At 30.9% G+C, this 13,689-nt stretch overlaps 2 protein-coding genes across 4 annotated transcripts; both read left to right on the plus strand.

Annotated features, from left to right (window-relative positions):
• The first annotated feature begins 837 nt into the window (after window positions 1–837).
• On the plus strand, window positions 838–4,259 carry LOC25500272 (forkhead box protein B2). Of its 3 annotated transcripts, none has more exons than XM_039828430.1 (4): window positions 840–996; window positions 1,027–1,099; window positions 3,296–3,417; window positions 3,958–4,259. In XM_039828430.1, exons 1-4 carry the CDS (start codon window positions 879–881, stop codon window positions 3,987–3,989), a joined length of 345 nt encoding a protein of 114 aa, XP_039684364.1. In that variant the 5' UTR covers window positions 840–878; the 3' UTR covers window positions 3,990–4,259. The 3 variants fall into 3 exon arrangements, with proteins under 3 accessions (XP_013444096.1, XP_039684364.1, XP_024628072.1); XM_024772304.2 differs by having other exon boundaries at window positions 850–993; window positions 1,024–1,099; XM_013588642.3 differs by having other exon boundaries at window positions 838–1,099.
• A 5,152-nt stretch (window positions 4,260–9,411) lies between these two features.
• Window positions 9,412–13,139, plus strand: LOC25500273 (dimethylnonatriene synthase). The gene is made up of 2 exons (XM_013588643.2): window positions 9,412–10,511; window positions 12,318–13,139. Exons 1-2 carry the CDS (start codon window positions 9,552–9,554, stop codon window positions 12,948–12,950), a joined length of 1,593 nt encoding a protein of 530 aa, XP_013444097.2. The 5' UTR covers window positions 9,412–9,551; the 3' UTR covers window positions 12,951–13,139.
• Window positions 13,140–13,689: the final 550 nt, after the last annotated feature.

Genomic DNA, 13,689 nt, shown 5'->3' on the forward strand with positions numbered 1-13,689 from the left:
AATATTAAGAAGAAAAAAAAAAATTCTAGGAGAAGAAGCCAAGATATAATGGTATTTTGTTTATAATAAACACAATTAATTTAGAAACATGCAAGTGTACGTGTATGTAAAATCAACAAATCATCAAACACATTTCATATTCTAGGAGAAGAAGCATCCACGAGCGTCTGAAATCATCAACACTGTTCAACTATGTTTCGATTATCTCTTTTTTAAAGCTTCAACAAAACAGTATAATAAAAAAGGTATGAAATAGTTAAAGTGCCGAAGAAGTTTTTTTTTTTTTCTTCTCTTTTTTCGTCGGCAGTTAACTGCAACCGGTTCTTTAACTTCGATAGTTAACTGCCGCATGGGTATTTTCGTCTTTTATATGTGTTTTTCACCTTATGTGTCGACAACAATTCTCTTAATAAATAAACGGTTAAACTATTAACCCAAAATAAAATTAAAAAGGTAATTTCTACGGTACACTCAACAAAATTGAGTGCATCGGTACACCTACATATTAAATTAATAGTTTAATGAGTTACTTTTTAAAAAAAAATATATTTTCTATCAGTTATAATTATAATAATTATATTTTATTTCTCAAAAGTGTCCGCAGATCAAAATTCAATTTTTTTTATTTTTATTACTCATAATATAGTGAATATTGATTATTTTTTCGATAAAATTTTAAAAAAATTGTATGATTCTTAAAAAAAATGAAATGATGTTTTTTCTTATGAAATAATATTTTCTAAAATATAAAAGTCAACAAATATCTCTTTATTACATAAAAATAATCATTAACGTATTGATTTATGAAATAGGTGTCTACCTTAGATACTTCCGATTAAAAAAAAAAAAAAAAAAACACTTTCTTATTCGAATCTTGAATGGCTTCTTCTTCTTCTTCCCATGGATGCTACCGCCATCATCATCACCACTGCCAACACTGTCCCCTTCGCCATCATTGCCACCACTGCCCACTCCACAACAACAACCCCAACCCTCCTCACTTCTCGCAATTCAATTTCACTTCTCCTCATCTTCTTCCTCAAACTCATTCTCAAAATATCTTTCCTCTCAATCAACCTATCAATGCTTCTGCTGCTCAGTAAGTTCCTTTCATTCTTCTCTTGTTGGTATTAATTAGCGTTTTTTATTTTGATTCAGTCTCTGCAAATTCTAGAAATTGATTTTTTAGTCCTGATGTAGGCACTACGTATGATTTTAGGGATTAAAATCATATTTAAACCTTAATTTTATGAATTTAACTAGTATACTCTGGCTGTGTACTATTATTTTACACATGCAGTTAATAAATATGAATACACATGAGATGACATATTAATTGAACTCTAATTCTGTTATCATTATAGTAACACATGGTTGTAGTTTTGATTGAAAAATATTACATGACATTGAAAAGAGGGTAAACAAAAGTTTTGATAAGTGATTAAGTGGATGTTTTGGTTAGCGGTGAGATCGTCAGACTCACGGTGAACCAGATAGATTTTTGCAAAAGCTACACTTTGTAGCTTCAATAAAATCATGGTGTCACTGTGATTTTGTCTGTCTCGCCGGCACCGCTCATCCAACCATATATTTCAAGATACTATGTCTACACAGCATTCAAAGATATTTCAAGTAGGTAGAAGTGCTAACATTGTGCCATACATTTTCTGAAATTGAATTGAAGTTGAGAAGATGCTACAACTTTATGGTTCGTGAAAAATCATGTAGTTTCTACGTATGACCAAAGTTAGAGAAAAAAACAAATAGTTTGAAACTTTAGATATCTAGCGATGTCAACCGCAAATCGTTGGTAATAGAGTCTGTTCAAATTACGCTACTTTTGTAGTGCTACATACATAACCACTATTTGACCACACTTTGTACTATATAGAGAATTGCAGAACAATAGTCAGCGGTTTTTTCAATTTCTGCTACGCTATAGCCGCTCTTTGACAGCACTGTCAATAAATTCAGAAAGTTTAGTTTAAATCTTACTGAAACAAATTGAAGTTCAACAGTGTAGGACTAGGATGCTTATACTATATTCAGAATTGAAAGATATTTCAAGTAACTGGAAATTCTAACATTGTGCAACAAATTTTATGAAATTGAGTTGAAGTTCCCATGACAGTAGTAAATAAGATGCTAGAAGTTTGGTGAAAAATTATGTAGATTGTATGATCAAAGGTAAAAAAGAAAACAAATAACTTTGGAACTTTAGGTAACCAGTGTTGTCAATTGCAGATTGCAAAAAGTAGCGGTTTGTTCAAATTCCGCTAATTTTATAGTGCTAATGAGCTGCTATAGCCGCTATTTGACAACAATTTGTGGTAAATAGCGTATTGTGGAACAATATCAATTTGTTCAGATTCTGCTACGTTATAGCCGCTATTTGAAAACAATGTCTAGAACTTAAAAAATTTAAGTTTAAACCTTACTGAAACTAATTGAAGTTCCACAGATGGTTTTGTATCCCCAAAATAGACTAGGGAAATAAACAAATGCCACTAAATGCAATGCTTGTAAGTTTAGAAAAATATATAGAATCTGAATTTAACCATTGATAGTAGATTGTGATTTCCACCATGAATTAAGGGAACGGGAATGGAACACTAAATTTTTAAAAGCAATTTGTTTGGTTTGAGTGATTATGAAAGAAACTGCATATAAATGTATTTAGGATTATGTCGATTATATGCCTCAACAAGAGTTCCCTTATCTTTATCTCAAACAAAGGATATACTGACATTTCCTCAAAGGTTTTTCCTTTGATAACTGGCCTGGTTAGTTTGATTTTCTACTATTGCTCTATGTGCCATTATTTCCTGTTGCATTTCATTAGATGCTGGATATTGTGCAGTCCTAGTTAGCCTAGTTTCTTACTGAACATCTCCTAATGTGCATGGTTCGATCTATGTCATTAAGATTCGATTAAGTTTTACATTTGCTGCCGACTCTCTAACACAGCCCTCTTGTAATCCTATTATCTGGGTTTGGGTAGCAAGGCTAACTATAAGAGAAACTGTTAAGAAAGACCTAGAGATTAATGAGTAGGATGGAGATATGATATGTGATAGAATATTATGGTGTCCATTGATCCATGTAGCCGATCCTACTTAATGAGATAAGCTTAATTGTTGTTGCATGGTTTGATGTGTTGCTGGATGTACTTTATTATAATTAGAAACCTGTCACATTGATTGAGTCATAGGTTTCAGTAAGACTAATTCATCCATCCTCTTTATTTATTGTATATGAATGTAATCGATCTTATGACGCTTTTGGATGACATCAGAATTTCACAAGAGCAGGAGCATATTGAGCTAGACGGTGACGAAGAGGATGATGAACCGATTTTTGTTCTCACCGATGAATGGAGAGAGTTCTTTGCGAAATCTGAAGCTAAAAGGAAACTAGGTAACTCTCGTCATACATACTTCATTCATACTACATACAGCCACATAATGCTTTTATTTGTGCTAAATTGTAATTTTTTATTCTCAACTGATCTTACTGTTGAAAAATTGAGCATGTCATATACTGTTTGACTATGAGTCTGTTTGGATTGGTTTATTTGAACTTATGTATAGGCAAAAACACTGGCAAGACTGTTTGTGGAGCTATGGAAGCAGTTTATGATATGTCAAAAGCTGTTTTAGGATAGCTTATATGAAAATAGTTTGATTTTGTTTTATATTTTCTTATAGAAATAGCTTATACACAAGCACTTATATGATAAACACTTATGCTATAAACATTTAATCAAGTTGTCTATCAAAACATGGCTTACTTAGATTCGTCCAATCTGCTTTTAAGCCAATTCCGCTGACACACAGAAAACATAATCAGTGTGATATATCTGAGTTTGAATGATCACAATAAGAAGTTTAGGAAAAAGGAAATTCTCAATTACCTAACTCCTAATTTTGATATTTATTTTTGTACAAAATCATACAGAGAAGAAGCAGGCTAAGAAAGCAAAAAAGTAAAAGCAGAGAGGAGTGTTTGTTGGCGAATTCTTTATGGGTATCAAGAAGAGGTTGTTCAAGGTTATTGACGACAATCCTGCTATCGAGAACGTTATGTGCTTGCCATGTATGACAACTCTTGCCCCTTGTCTGCACATTTTAAAAGGATGATGAATTACTTACTAATACATCTGTACTTATACAGATCGTCTTTTGTTCTATAAAAAATGTTGTCTGTATAAATTTTATAAACTCAAGACTAATTCATATTATGACTTTTTAATGTTCTTATCCTTGTATTTTCCGATAGTTACTAGAGAAAATGGCGTTGAAAGAAAAAGTTGAATAAATTGCGCTTGCAATGGGCATTGAAAAGTTCTAAAGAATTTGAAATGCTAAGAATTTGAGCTGTATTAATTTAATGCACTTTTGCAAAATTTATTTTTTGGAAAGTGTTCAATGAAATTAGTATTTTTAAGGAAATTGAACCAAATACATCAATTTTATCTGACTAATTTTTTCTTATAATAATTTTGGACGGAGGTATCTATGTAAACTCGTGTATTTAGGTAATGACGGATGATATGATTTTCGGTTTTAATTTGGTAGGAAAACATGACTTTATAATATCTATAATATCCCTGTAAGCTTCAGATTTTGATTTGATAATGAGACTAATCTCCATGTATGATATACTTATATCACAATTTAAAGCTCTTTGTCCCTTTTAAAAAAATGAGTTATGTATAGATCAAACCACCATCATCCACCTACAAACTCAACATTGTCTAGCCAATTGAACTATACCTATTAAGTTGAGAAAATTTTATTTATTCAAAATTTACTTTGATATATAAACTTAAAATATAAATTATCAGATGAAATTTGTGCAACACAATCTTTGTTCTAAATGTTTTCAACAAAAACGGTTCAATGCATGGTTCTCATGAACTAGATATCAAATTTCACTTAAGATATAGATTTGATGTGTCGGGAATGGAAGACCATAAAATGTGTTGACAATGACTAATCTCTATGTGAAACCAAATTATTGGTTGTTGAAATAATATCGAGCTCCTTAACAAATAAATAACTTTGAACCAAATGACTAAGATATTTTGTTTTTCTTTTTTTGGTAAAAACACAAATTGTGTACGGAAAATGCTGCAGCACACATATGTGGAAAACACTTGGGTGACATTGAGTGTCATGTGATATTGGGCAACTACAATGTCACAAGTGTACAAAATAACAAAAATTTCTTGTAAGTGAGAGAGAAGAAAGCCAAAATTTTTATTTTGTACACTTGTGTCATTGTGGTTGGCCAATGTCACATGACATTGGCACCCCAATGTCACCCAAGTGCTACCCACACATATGTGGTCACAAGCTCAAGAAAATCTTCCATCTTGCTATTATTAGTTGGTATGGTCATATACGTTGCTTCCTGTCTTAAATTTAATTCAATCGGAAATCATGTTGTTCCTCAATACCTAAAAAGTTATACCTACAATACGATAAATAGTCGTCACTTCTTTAGGTTTATGTACACGTTGATATCAGTGGCAGATCCAGGAAATTTATGGAGTCCGGGCAAAAAATTAATCGTAAATTCACATGTGCATAATATATAAACAGTTATAAATCAAAATATTTTTTTTATTTTTATTTTTTTTCCTAAAAAAAATTGAATTAAAAGAGGTTTATCATTTTGTCAACAAAAGTACAATTTAAAATAGGGTTATTAATTGAAATTGACCACATAATATACATGAAGTCTGAAAATTTACCCTGTAATTAAATAACATGTATTTTGACCATGTAATTCGAGATTTTTATTATTTATAACCTGTAATATACGCGAAGTCCAAAAAAGAAACCGAGAGATTGAATTTTTACATGATTTCCTAGAGGCGAGTTAAAAACGTTAAAATATGGCTTTAACAAAAAAAATTATAAATTTTCGACAAACGACAAATTAATTATGAATTTTTAAAGTGTCAAAAGCTCAAAAAACAAAACAACGGAAATCTCGATCTATAAATAGAATTTTGAGCTCATTATTTGCAGAGAAATCTATAAAAAAATACATAAAAAGGATATGTAAAGTTTCATAACATTTCAAAGTCGTTTAAATTTATTTTGATTTTTCAACTAAAACGTGCAAAATTGAAATTTTGTTCCGCGTAAGTGTATACTCACAAGTCAAATTTAGTTCCCTAATTTTGTAGGCATGACTAGAACATGATAAGAACCTTCACAATGAAATTTTGTAATTTTTAAACGAGATAAAAATTAATTATAAATTGTTTAAGAAATTCATAATTATGAGGGAATAAAAATTCATAATTAATTTATCCCTGGTCGAAGAAATTTAATTTTGTGTAAAGCTATATTTTAACGTGCTAAACATGTATGAAAAAAATAGTGAAAAAATTCAACCCGTAGGTCACATTTTTAGACTACACGTATATTATAGGATGGTCAAAATTAAATAAGAAGAAATTCAAGTTACAATGCTAGAATATATGTTTTGTATTTTATTGGGTCACTTTTCAAACATAAAGTATATTACAGGGTCAATTTGAACAATTAACCCGTTAAAATAATAGAGATGAACCCGTCAATAGTGTGCTAAATAAAATTCCAAAACCTACTTGCGTGTGACAATTTTCAGATTGCCCAAAATTTTCTTTTTGTAAATGTGTTAATGGGCTTTTGGGTTGAGTCTAATGTGAAAAAATTATCGATCGAGCCCGGGCGACTGTCCCGGATCGCCATACGGTAGAACCGCCCCTGGTTGATATCGTTACTAAAGTGAAGACTTAGACTTTCACATATAATTCAAACGAGTCATGTTTCAAACATGAAGCGTAGAAGTTAACCACATACCCTAATTATCTCTAATTGATTAAAGAAATTAGAATTAAGTTCACATGCAATGGTTCATACTCGAGCTAGTCATAAGCTTCCAACTCTAATCTATGGTTAAATCACACATGTTAGGTATGTCGCACTTCCTAGTGCGTGAAGACAATAAAAAAGTATGAAACATCTGAAAATTAAACATAACTCATATCATATAACTAAATAAAAGACTTGCATTCAACAAATAAATAGAAATTCATCTTAGAATCCTAATCAGTAAATTTTTAATTACTCATGGTAACAAAAAGACATAATACAAAAGAAATGAAAAATACTCTTGTGACAAAACGGAGGATGATTGAGGCTCCCACTTGATGCTCATAACGATTGCCCTCCTCTTAAACTACCAACTTCTGAATGAATGTTATTGTGCGGAAGACCCTCTATTTATAAGCATATTGTATAGTGTTGCCACATTGATTAATAAGATATGACACATAATGTATTTAATTCATTAATAGTGTGTCAACACATCATTGAATGTATCTATAATATTTTTTTATTTTTTTATATTGACATTGTATATAAATTAAACTCTAAGAGTTTAGGGTCTAGTTACAAACATACTATGTGATTTAGATCTCTCGTTGAAGAAGAGAAATGGAAAGAATTAAGAAAGAGGAAGAATATGGATTTTAGTTTAGGGAATTTAATAAATATTTTCAGGGACAAAATTGTCTCCAAATATTATTATTGTGGGTCCTAAATGTCCCTGAATAGTTTGAAATAGGTGGAATATCGTATAAACTTGTAACATTTTTTATTTTTTTGGTACAATGATTGTAACATATTTAAAATAAAAATAACGTATCCAATATTTTTTGTATGGGATCTAAAAGTTGATGTTTATTTTCTCAAGTTCAACCTGGATTTCGTGTTTTTTTTTCTTTTCAAAATGAATATGTCCACGCTTTACTATATTTTTCCAAAAGAAAGACTAGGTGTGTACTATTTAAGACCAAAAACAACATAATTTTAATGCAAACCTCATATAATGCAATAGAGAAATGATATTTGTACAACCAATTTGTAATAATTTTTTAACAACTTTCTCTCTCATACTCATATTATCCTCTTATTCTCTTTCTTCCTTTTTCTCTCTCCAATATTTTTAACCAATGAAAAGAGAGAGAAAATAAATTGTCACCAAAAGTTATCTCAAATGGTTGTTAAAATATCACTACTCAATGAAATACCACATTCAATGATCTTATAAAACTTCTATGTATGGTGGTTGATGAAAAGGAGTGGTAACGATCCATGTCTGCCCTACCTTAGGTTCTCTCTTAATATTGACCACATATGACTTACTTCACAAAAATGAAGATAATTTGATACGATAAATAATAAAAAAAGATAAAAATGATTTTACTAATTGGCCACATATTAACTAATGGCAAAACGTCATCGTGAGCTTAACTCAGTTGGTAGAAAAAATGCATAATATATGTAAGGTTCGGGGTTCAAACCCCGGCCACCACAAAAAAAAAACTAATGGCAAAGCTACACGAGTCTTTTATATTATTTATTTTTTTTATAATATTTGGGGGTTTATCTTTTAAAGTCTGAGAAATGCTAACGAGTGTTCTAAAGACACTCTTTAACAACCTTAAATAATAAGTATTTTTTATTTTTTTTTTATAGAAATTGATGAATTTAATGCATCAAAAATTGAATTAATTGATTTTTTCAATAAATATTTTCTTAATTAGAAATCCTTAAAGAATGTCCTTAAAAAATATGATGAGTTGCCTTGCCACATAAGATTATTAATAATAATTTTATTCTTACCCAATTTATTTTATCAAATTCCCCTAGAAAAAGACAACATTCATAATCTTCATCATTATCTTCATCTTCAATCTTTGTCATCGACCTTCATCACACAAATCATAATCTTCACAATAATCTTTTTTGTTGTTGGATTTTTTTGGGAAAAAGATGAAGATTCTTGATTTTTATATAGGTTTGAAATTTGAGGAAAACGACGATGAATATAAAAAAAATGATGTTTTTTTTTTTGGATTTATTTTATTTAAAAAAGAAAATTATATAAGAATAATATTATTATTATTATTATTATTATTAATCCTTTGTGATAAGTGAACTCATAATTTTTTGAATAATAAATGTAAAATAGGATTAACTTGTATACTCTTTAAATAATAAATGACTTAAATGTTTAAAAAAAGAAGATAAATAACCTAAGTGTTACAAATAAATATTACTGATACAAAATGATCTAACTTGTATGCATTTCAAATGATAAATGTCTTAAATGTTAAAAAAAGAAGATAAATGACCTAAGATAAATGTTCTAAGATAAAGGGGCCAATACAATTTTGCCTTAACTAATTAAATATTGGTACAAAATGGAGAATATAATAATTTAGAAGTTATGCACATAGCTTATTGCCTTAACTAATTATTTTGGTGTGCAAATGTGACGCTTATTGCAAGACAAAGAATACTTACTAAAATATAAAAAGACGTTTTTCATAATGTTTAATATTGGAAAACGTTTTCCATATCGTGAACTTCATGCATGACTTTTCTACCTACATATTCGTTTTCAATAATGCTATAGAATTCAGATGCTATAAATAGATGTGAAGTATTTATGGCTAATGCATCCTCTGAACCCAACAAGTCTCCATGGATCTTCCTTCTTTTTTTCCAATTGTTGCATCCATCTTAGCCTTATTGATTGTACAACTTCGATTTAGATCTATTAGATCACCTAATAGACTTAAAGAAACAATATTCAGCAAAAATCACAACAAAATACCTGAACCATGTTTTGCCTTACCTTTCATAGGCCACCTTCATCTTCTAAGCACTAAAGAACCCTATTTTAGAACCTTTTCAACCATGGCTGAGAAATATGGTTCAATCTTCTCCCTTAGGCTTGGTTGCAACCAAACCTTAGTGGTGAATAGTAGAGAAATTGCCAAGGAATGTCTCACAAAAAATGACAAAGTTTTTGCCTCAAGACCTAATGTAGCAGCAGGGAGATACTTAGGTTACAACAATGCTATTTTAGCTCTTGCTCCTTATGGAGATTATTGGCGATACATGAGAAAAATTTCAACTCTTGAGCTTTTATCAAGTCATAGGCTTGAAAAGCTAAAGCATGTTAGAGATTTTGAGATATATTCTCTAGTAAAAAATTTGTACACATTTGTGAAAAAAACAAATGGTTCAATTGAAGTACCTATTAGCAAGTTTTTAGATCATATGACATTTAATATAATTGTGAAGATGATAGCTGGTAAAAGATTTAGTGGTGAAACAATAAATCAAGAAGATAGTGAGGCATGGAGATTAAGAAATGCAATTAAAGATACTACATATCTATGTGGTGTTTTTGTTATGGCTGATGCTATTCCTAGCCTAAGTTGGATTGATTTTCAAGGCCATGTTGGTTTCATGAAGAGGACTGCTAAGGAAATGGATTTCATTCTTGATAAGTGGTTGAGTGAACATTATAAAAAGAGAGATGAAGTACAAAGTGGTAAGGAGGATGATTTCATGGATGTATTGATATCAATGTTTGAAGAAGATGATGAAATTTGTGGCCACAAACGGGAGACAGTTATCAAAGCAACAACCTTGGTACGTTTTTCTTCATGCTTATATTAAGTACTAAAATTTGAAAGTAATATGTCCATCAATTATCTTTTTTTGGTGGTGTCCGGGATTCGAATATCATATCTTACATATATTATGTATTGTCCATCAATTATCTATCAATAATAAATCATTTCAAGAGTGAAAACAATTTCACAAGCAATTTATAGTATTTTTAAAAACCATAACCTAATCCATAGAACTTTTTTTTCTTGACCGAACTAATCCAAAGAATTGAAAACCGTACAAAACTGAATATTATTTTATATATATTTGGATGTTTTTTTTTTTAATAGAAACCGTTCATATCATATCTCATATTCCTTCTTAAAATTTAAACCAAACTAGAAACATATATCATAATACTTATTTTCTTATTAATGTGATATATTGCAATATGAATCTATTACTTGATGACTTTTTATTTATTTAATAATACTCATAGTCTAATTTAATCTATTTTTTTTCTTCTATTTCACATATTTCAAACATAATCGATCATTGTCATTCATTAATGTTAATTTTCAGTATATTATATGTTACATTTTACACCAAATATAGTACTTTACCATGTTTTTATAATATTCATAAAAAATTTACAATTTTAATTTAGGTATCCAAAAATCGACTCAAATTAAACTGCAATGAATTATCAATTTTTTTTAAAGAAGTCGTCCAAATTGAACCTCGTATTATTTTGTCTATCGATTGAATGATTTTTTGCTTCAAAATCGATCTAGACCGACCGCGAATACCTTATATTGAATTTTGAAGTGCAAGGTCTTGCTCAAGTAACTAACCTTGCAAATATTTTTCATTTGTTATTTAGGCCTAAATGAAGTTTTAATCTCCATATGTTATTTGTTACACGGCTTTAGTCCTTCTATTTCTAAATACAAAAATATACTTAATCAGTTTTGAAAGTTTCAAATTTTTTCACCATTAAATATCATACTTATTTTTACTAATGTATATATCATGTTAAATAAATATGAGTTGTACACACAGGTTGCATTCGAGACTTCTAAATGATCTATGTATACCCATGCTTTCATATACACCTTGAGAGAGAACAAAAATAGAGAAAACGATACAATAGAAAGCGAGATATAGAGAAAATTAGATGTTACATGAGTATCAAGGAACTATCTGTGAAAAAAACTTCACCTATATGATAAAATAGTCAAGACCATAATTTCCACATCCATATATAAATTTGTTTGGCCTAATATATAGAGCTGTCAAAACGGGCGGCCCGGCCCGTTTAGGCCTGGCCCGGCCGGGCCAAGGGATTTTAAGGGCCGGGCTAAAAAGCCCGGTTTGAATATGGGCTGCAAAAAATGAGCCCGATCCCGGCCCTATACAGGCTCCCGGGCTAACGGGCCGGCCCTGGCCCGTATTTTTTTCTTCCCTTTTCCATTCTTTTAAGTACGGAACATACATAAATATGCCGGGCCAGCCCGGGCCCGTATCAGTCTCTCACACACACAGATCACAAAAAAAAAAAAAGTTGTATTTTTTGCGGGCTTCCGGGCAGCCCGAAGCCCGGACGGGCTAGCCCTAACGAGCCAAGGGCTTTTACGGGCCGAGCTAAAAAGCCCTCTTCAATTTCGGGCTCCAATTATTCGGCCCAAGCCCTACATTTTATTCGGGCTTTTGGACCGGCCCTTACGGCCCGGCCTATTTTGACAGCTCTACTAATATAAGACTTTGATTAAATATGTCTGTTCTAAAAACTTCACCTATATGATATAATTTTTTTTTCTTTTCTGACAATTATTTTGCTTGCAGATTCTTATCCTTACAGCCTCAGGAAGTACATCAATAACATTAGGATGGGCTCTTTCCCTACTTATAAATCATCCAAAGGTCTTAAAACAAGCAAAAGAAGAGTTGGACACAAACATAGGAAAAGACAAATGGGTCCAAGAATCTGACATCAAAAACCTTAAATATCTTCAAGCCATTATCAAAGAGACACTTCGTTTATACCCACCAGCACCCTTAACAGGAATAAGAGAAGCCACTGATGATTGCCACGTGGCAGGCTACAAAGTCACCAAAGGCACTCGTTTGTTTATTAACCTATGGAAATTGCAAAGGGACCCACTAGTATGGTCCAACCCTAATAAATTTCAACCTGAGAGGTTTTTCAATATTCATGATCAAATTGATAATTTTCAGAATCAAGAATTTGGATATTTGCCATTTAGTTATGGAAGAAGGTCATGTGCTGGTGCAACGTTTGGAATGCAAGTCTTGCATTTGACTTTGGCTAGGTTGATTCAAGGGTTTGATATAAACACAAAAGATGGTGGTCCAGTTGATATGATTGAAGGAGTAGGATTGGCATTGCCTAAGGAAAATCCACTTGATGTTATGCTCCAACCACGTCTCCCATTGGAACTTTATGAAAGCCTTTGATATTTGTATCAAGTGTCAAAAGAAAATATAAAATATAGTTTTTTTTTTCTTTTCTGATAAAATATATTGTTTGAATAATATGATATGAGATGGGAGCTCATGAATAATCATATCTCTAGAAATATACAATAATGTAATGTACTTTTTATTTTGGAAATGTCTCAAGATCCACATGAATGCTAGAAATTATATAATACACTATGTAAGCATCTTTGGTGTTTAACAAGTGTTGACACAAAGACAGGAAATCGACAAATCTAGATACATTACATCACATATCTCTTTTATAAATTAGTATAGCTATTTATGAGTCAGTGTCGTGCATGTATTTGGGGGTGTGAGAATAAGTCAAGCTACACGATAGGTATCTATAACTTATTATCGTCTGATTCGGTTTTGCCCGTTTAATAAAAAAATTAGGTTCAAACACTTTAAAAAATTTATTATTTAAATAGTTCAGATTTAAGATATTTAAAAAGCCAATTAGGTATACAGAAGGAACTACGCGACAACAATGTTTGCAATGTTTTGAAGATTTTTTTTCCCCTAAACACATTTGGATTATAGAATACCAAAAGGAAACAATATTGCATTAGCACACAACACATGTATTCAAAATCATGTACAAATATATTTTACAAATCAACTGAATATATATAAATAGGGCTAATGAACCCATAAACTCTCAGTATCATAGTTTTAAAATTCGGCTCGGTCATCGACTCGGCGGGGATACTGG

Source organism: Medicago truncatula, chromosome 8 (assembly GCF_003473485.1).
Source record: "Medicago truncatula cultivar Jemalong A17 chromosome 8, MtrunA17r5.0-ANR, whole genome shotgun sequence".
NCBI lineage: Eukaryota > Viridiplantae > Streptophyta > Magnoliopsida > Fabales > Fabaceae > Medicago > Medicago truncatula.

Coding starts and splice junctions, on each gene's coding strand:
- LOC25500272 (XM_013588642.3), top strand. CDS start 879: ATGGCTTCTTCTTCTTCTTCCCATGGATGCTACCGCCATCATCATCAC. Junction 1,100..3,295: donor ATCAATGCTTCTGCTGCTCA/GTAAGTTCCTTT, acceptor GGATGACATCAG/AATTTCACAAGAGCAGGAGC. Junction 3,418..3,957: donor TGAAGCTAAAAGGAAACTAG/GTAACTCTCGTC, acceptor AAAATCATACAG/AGAAGAAGCAGGCTAAGAAA.
- LOC25500273 (XM_013588643.2), top strand. CDS start 9,552: ATGGATCTTCCTTCTTTTTTTCCAATTGTTGCATCCATCTTAGCCTTA. Junction 10,512..12,317: donor TTATCAAAGCAACAACCTTG/GTACGTTTTTCT, acceptor TTTTGCTTGCAG/ATTCTTATCCTTACAGCCTC.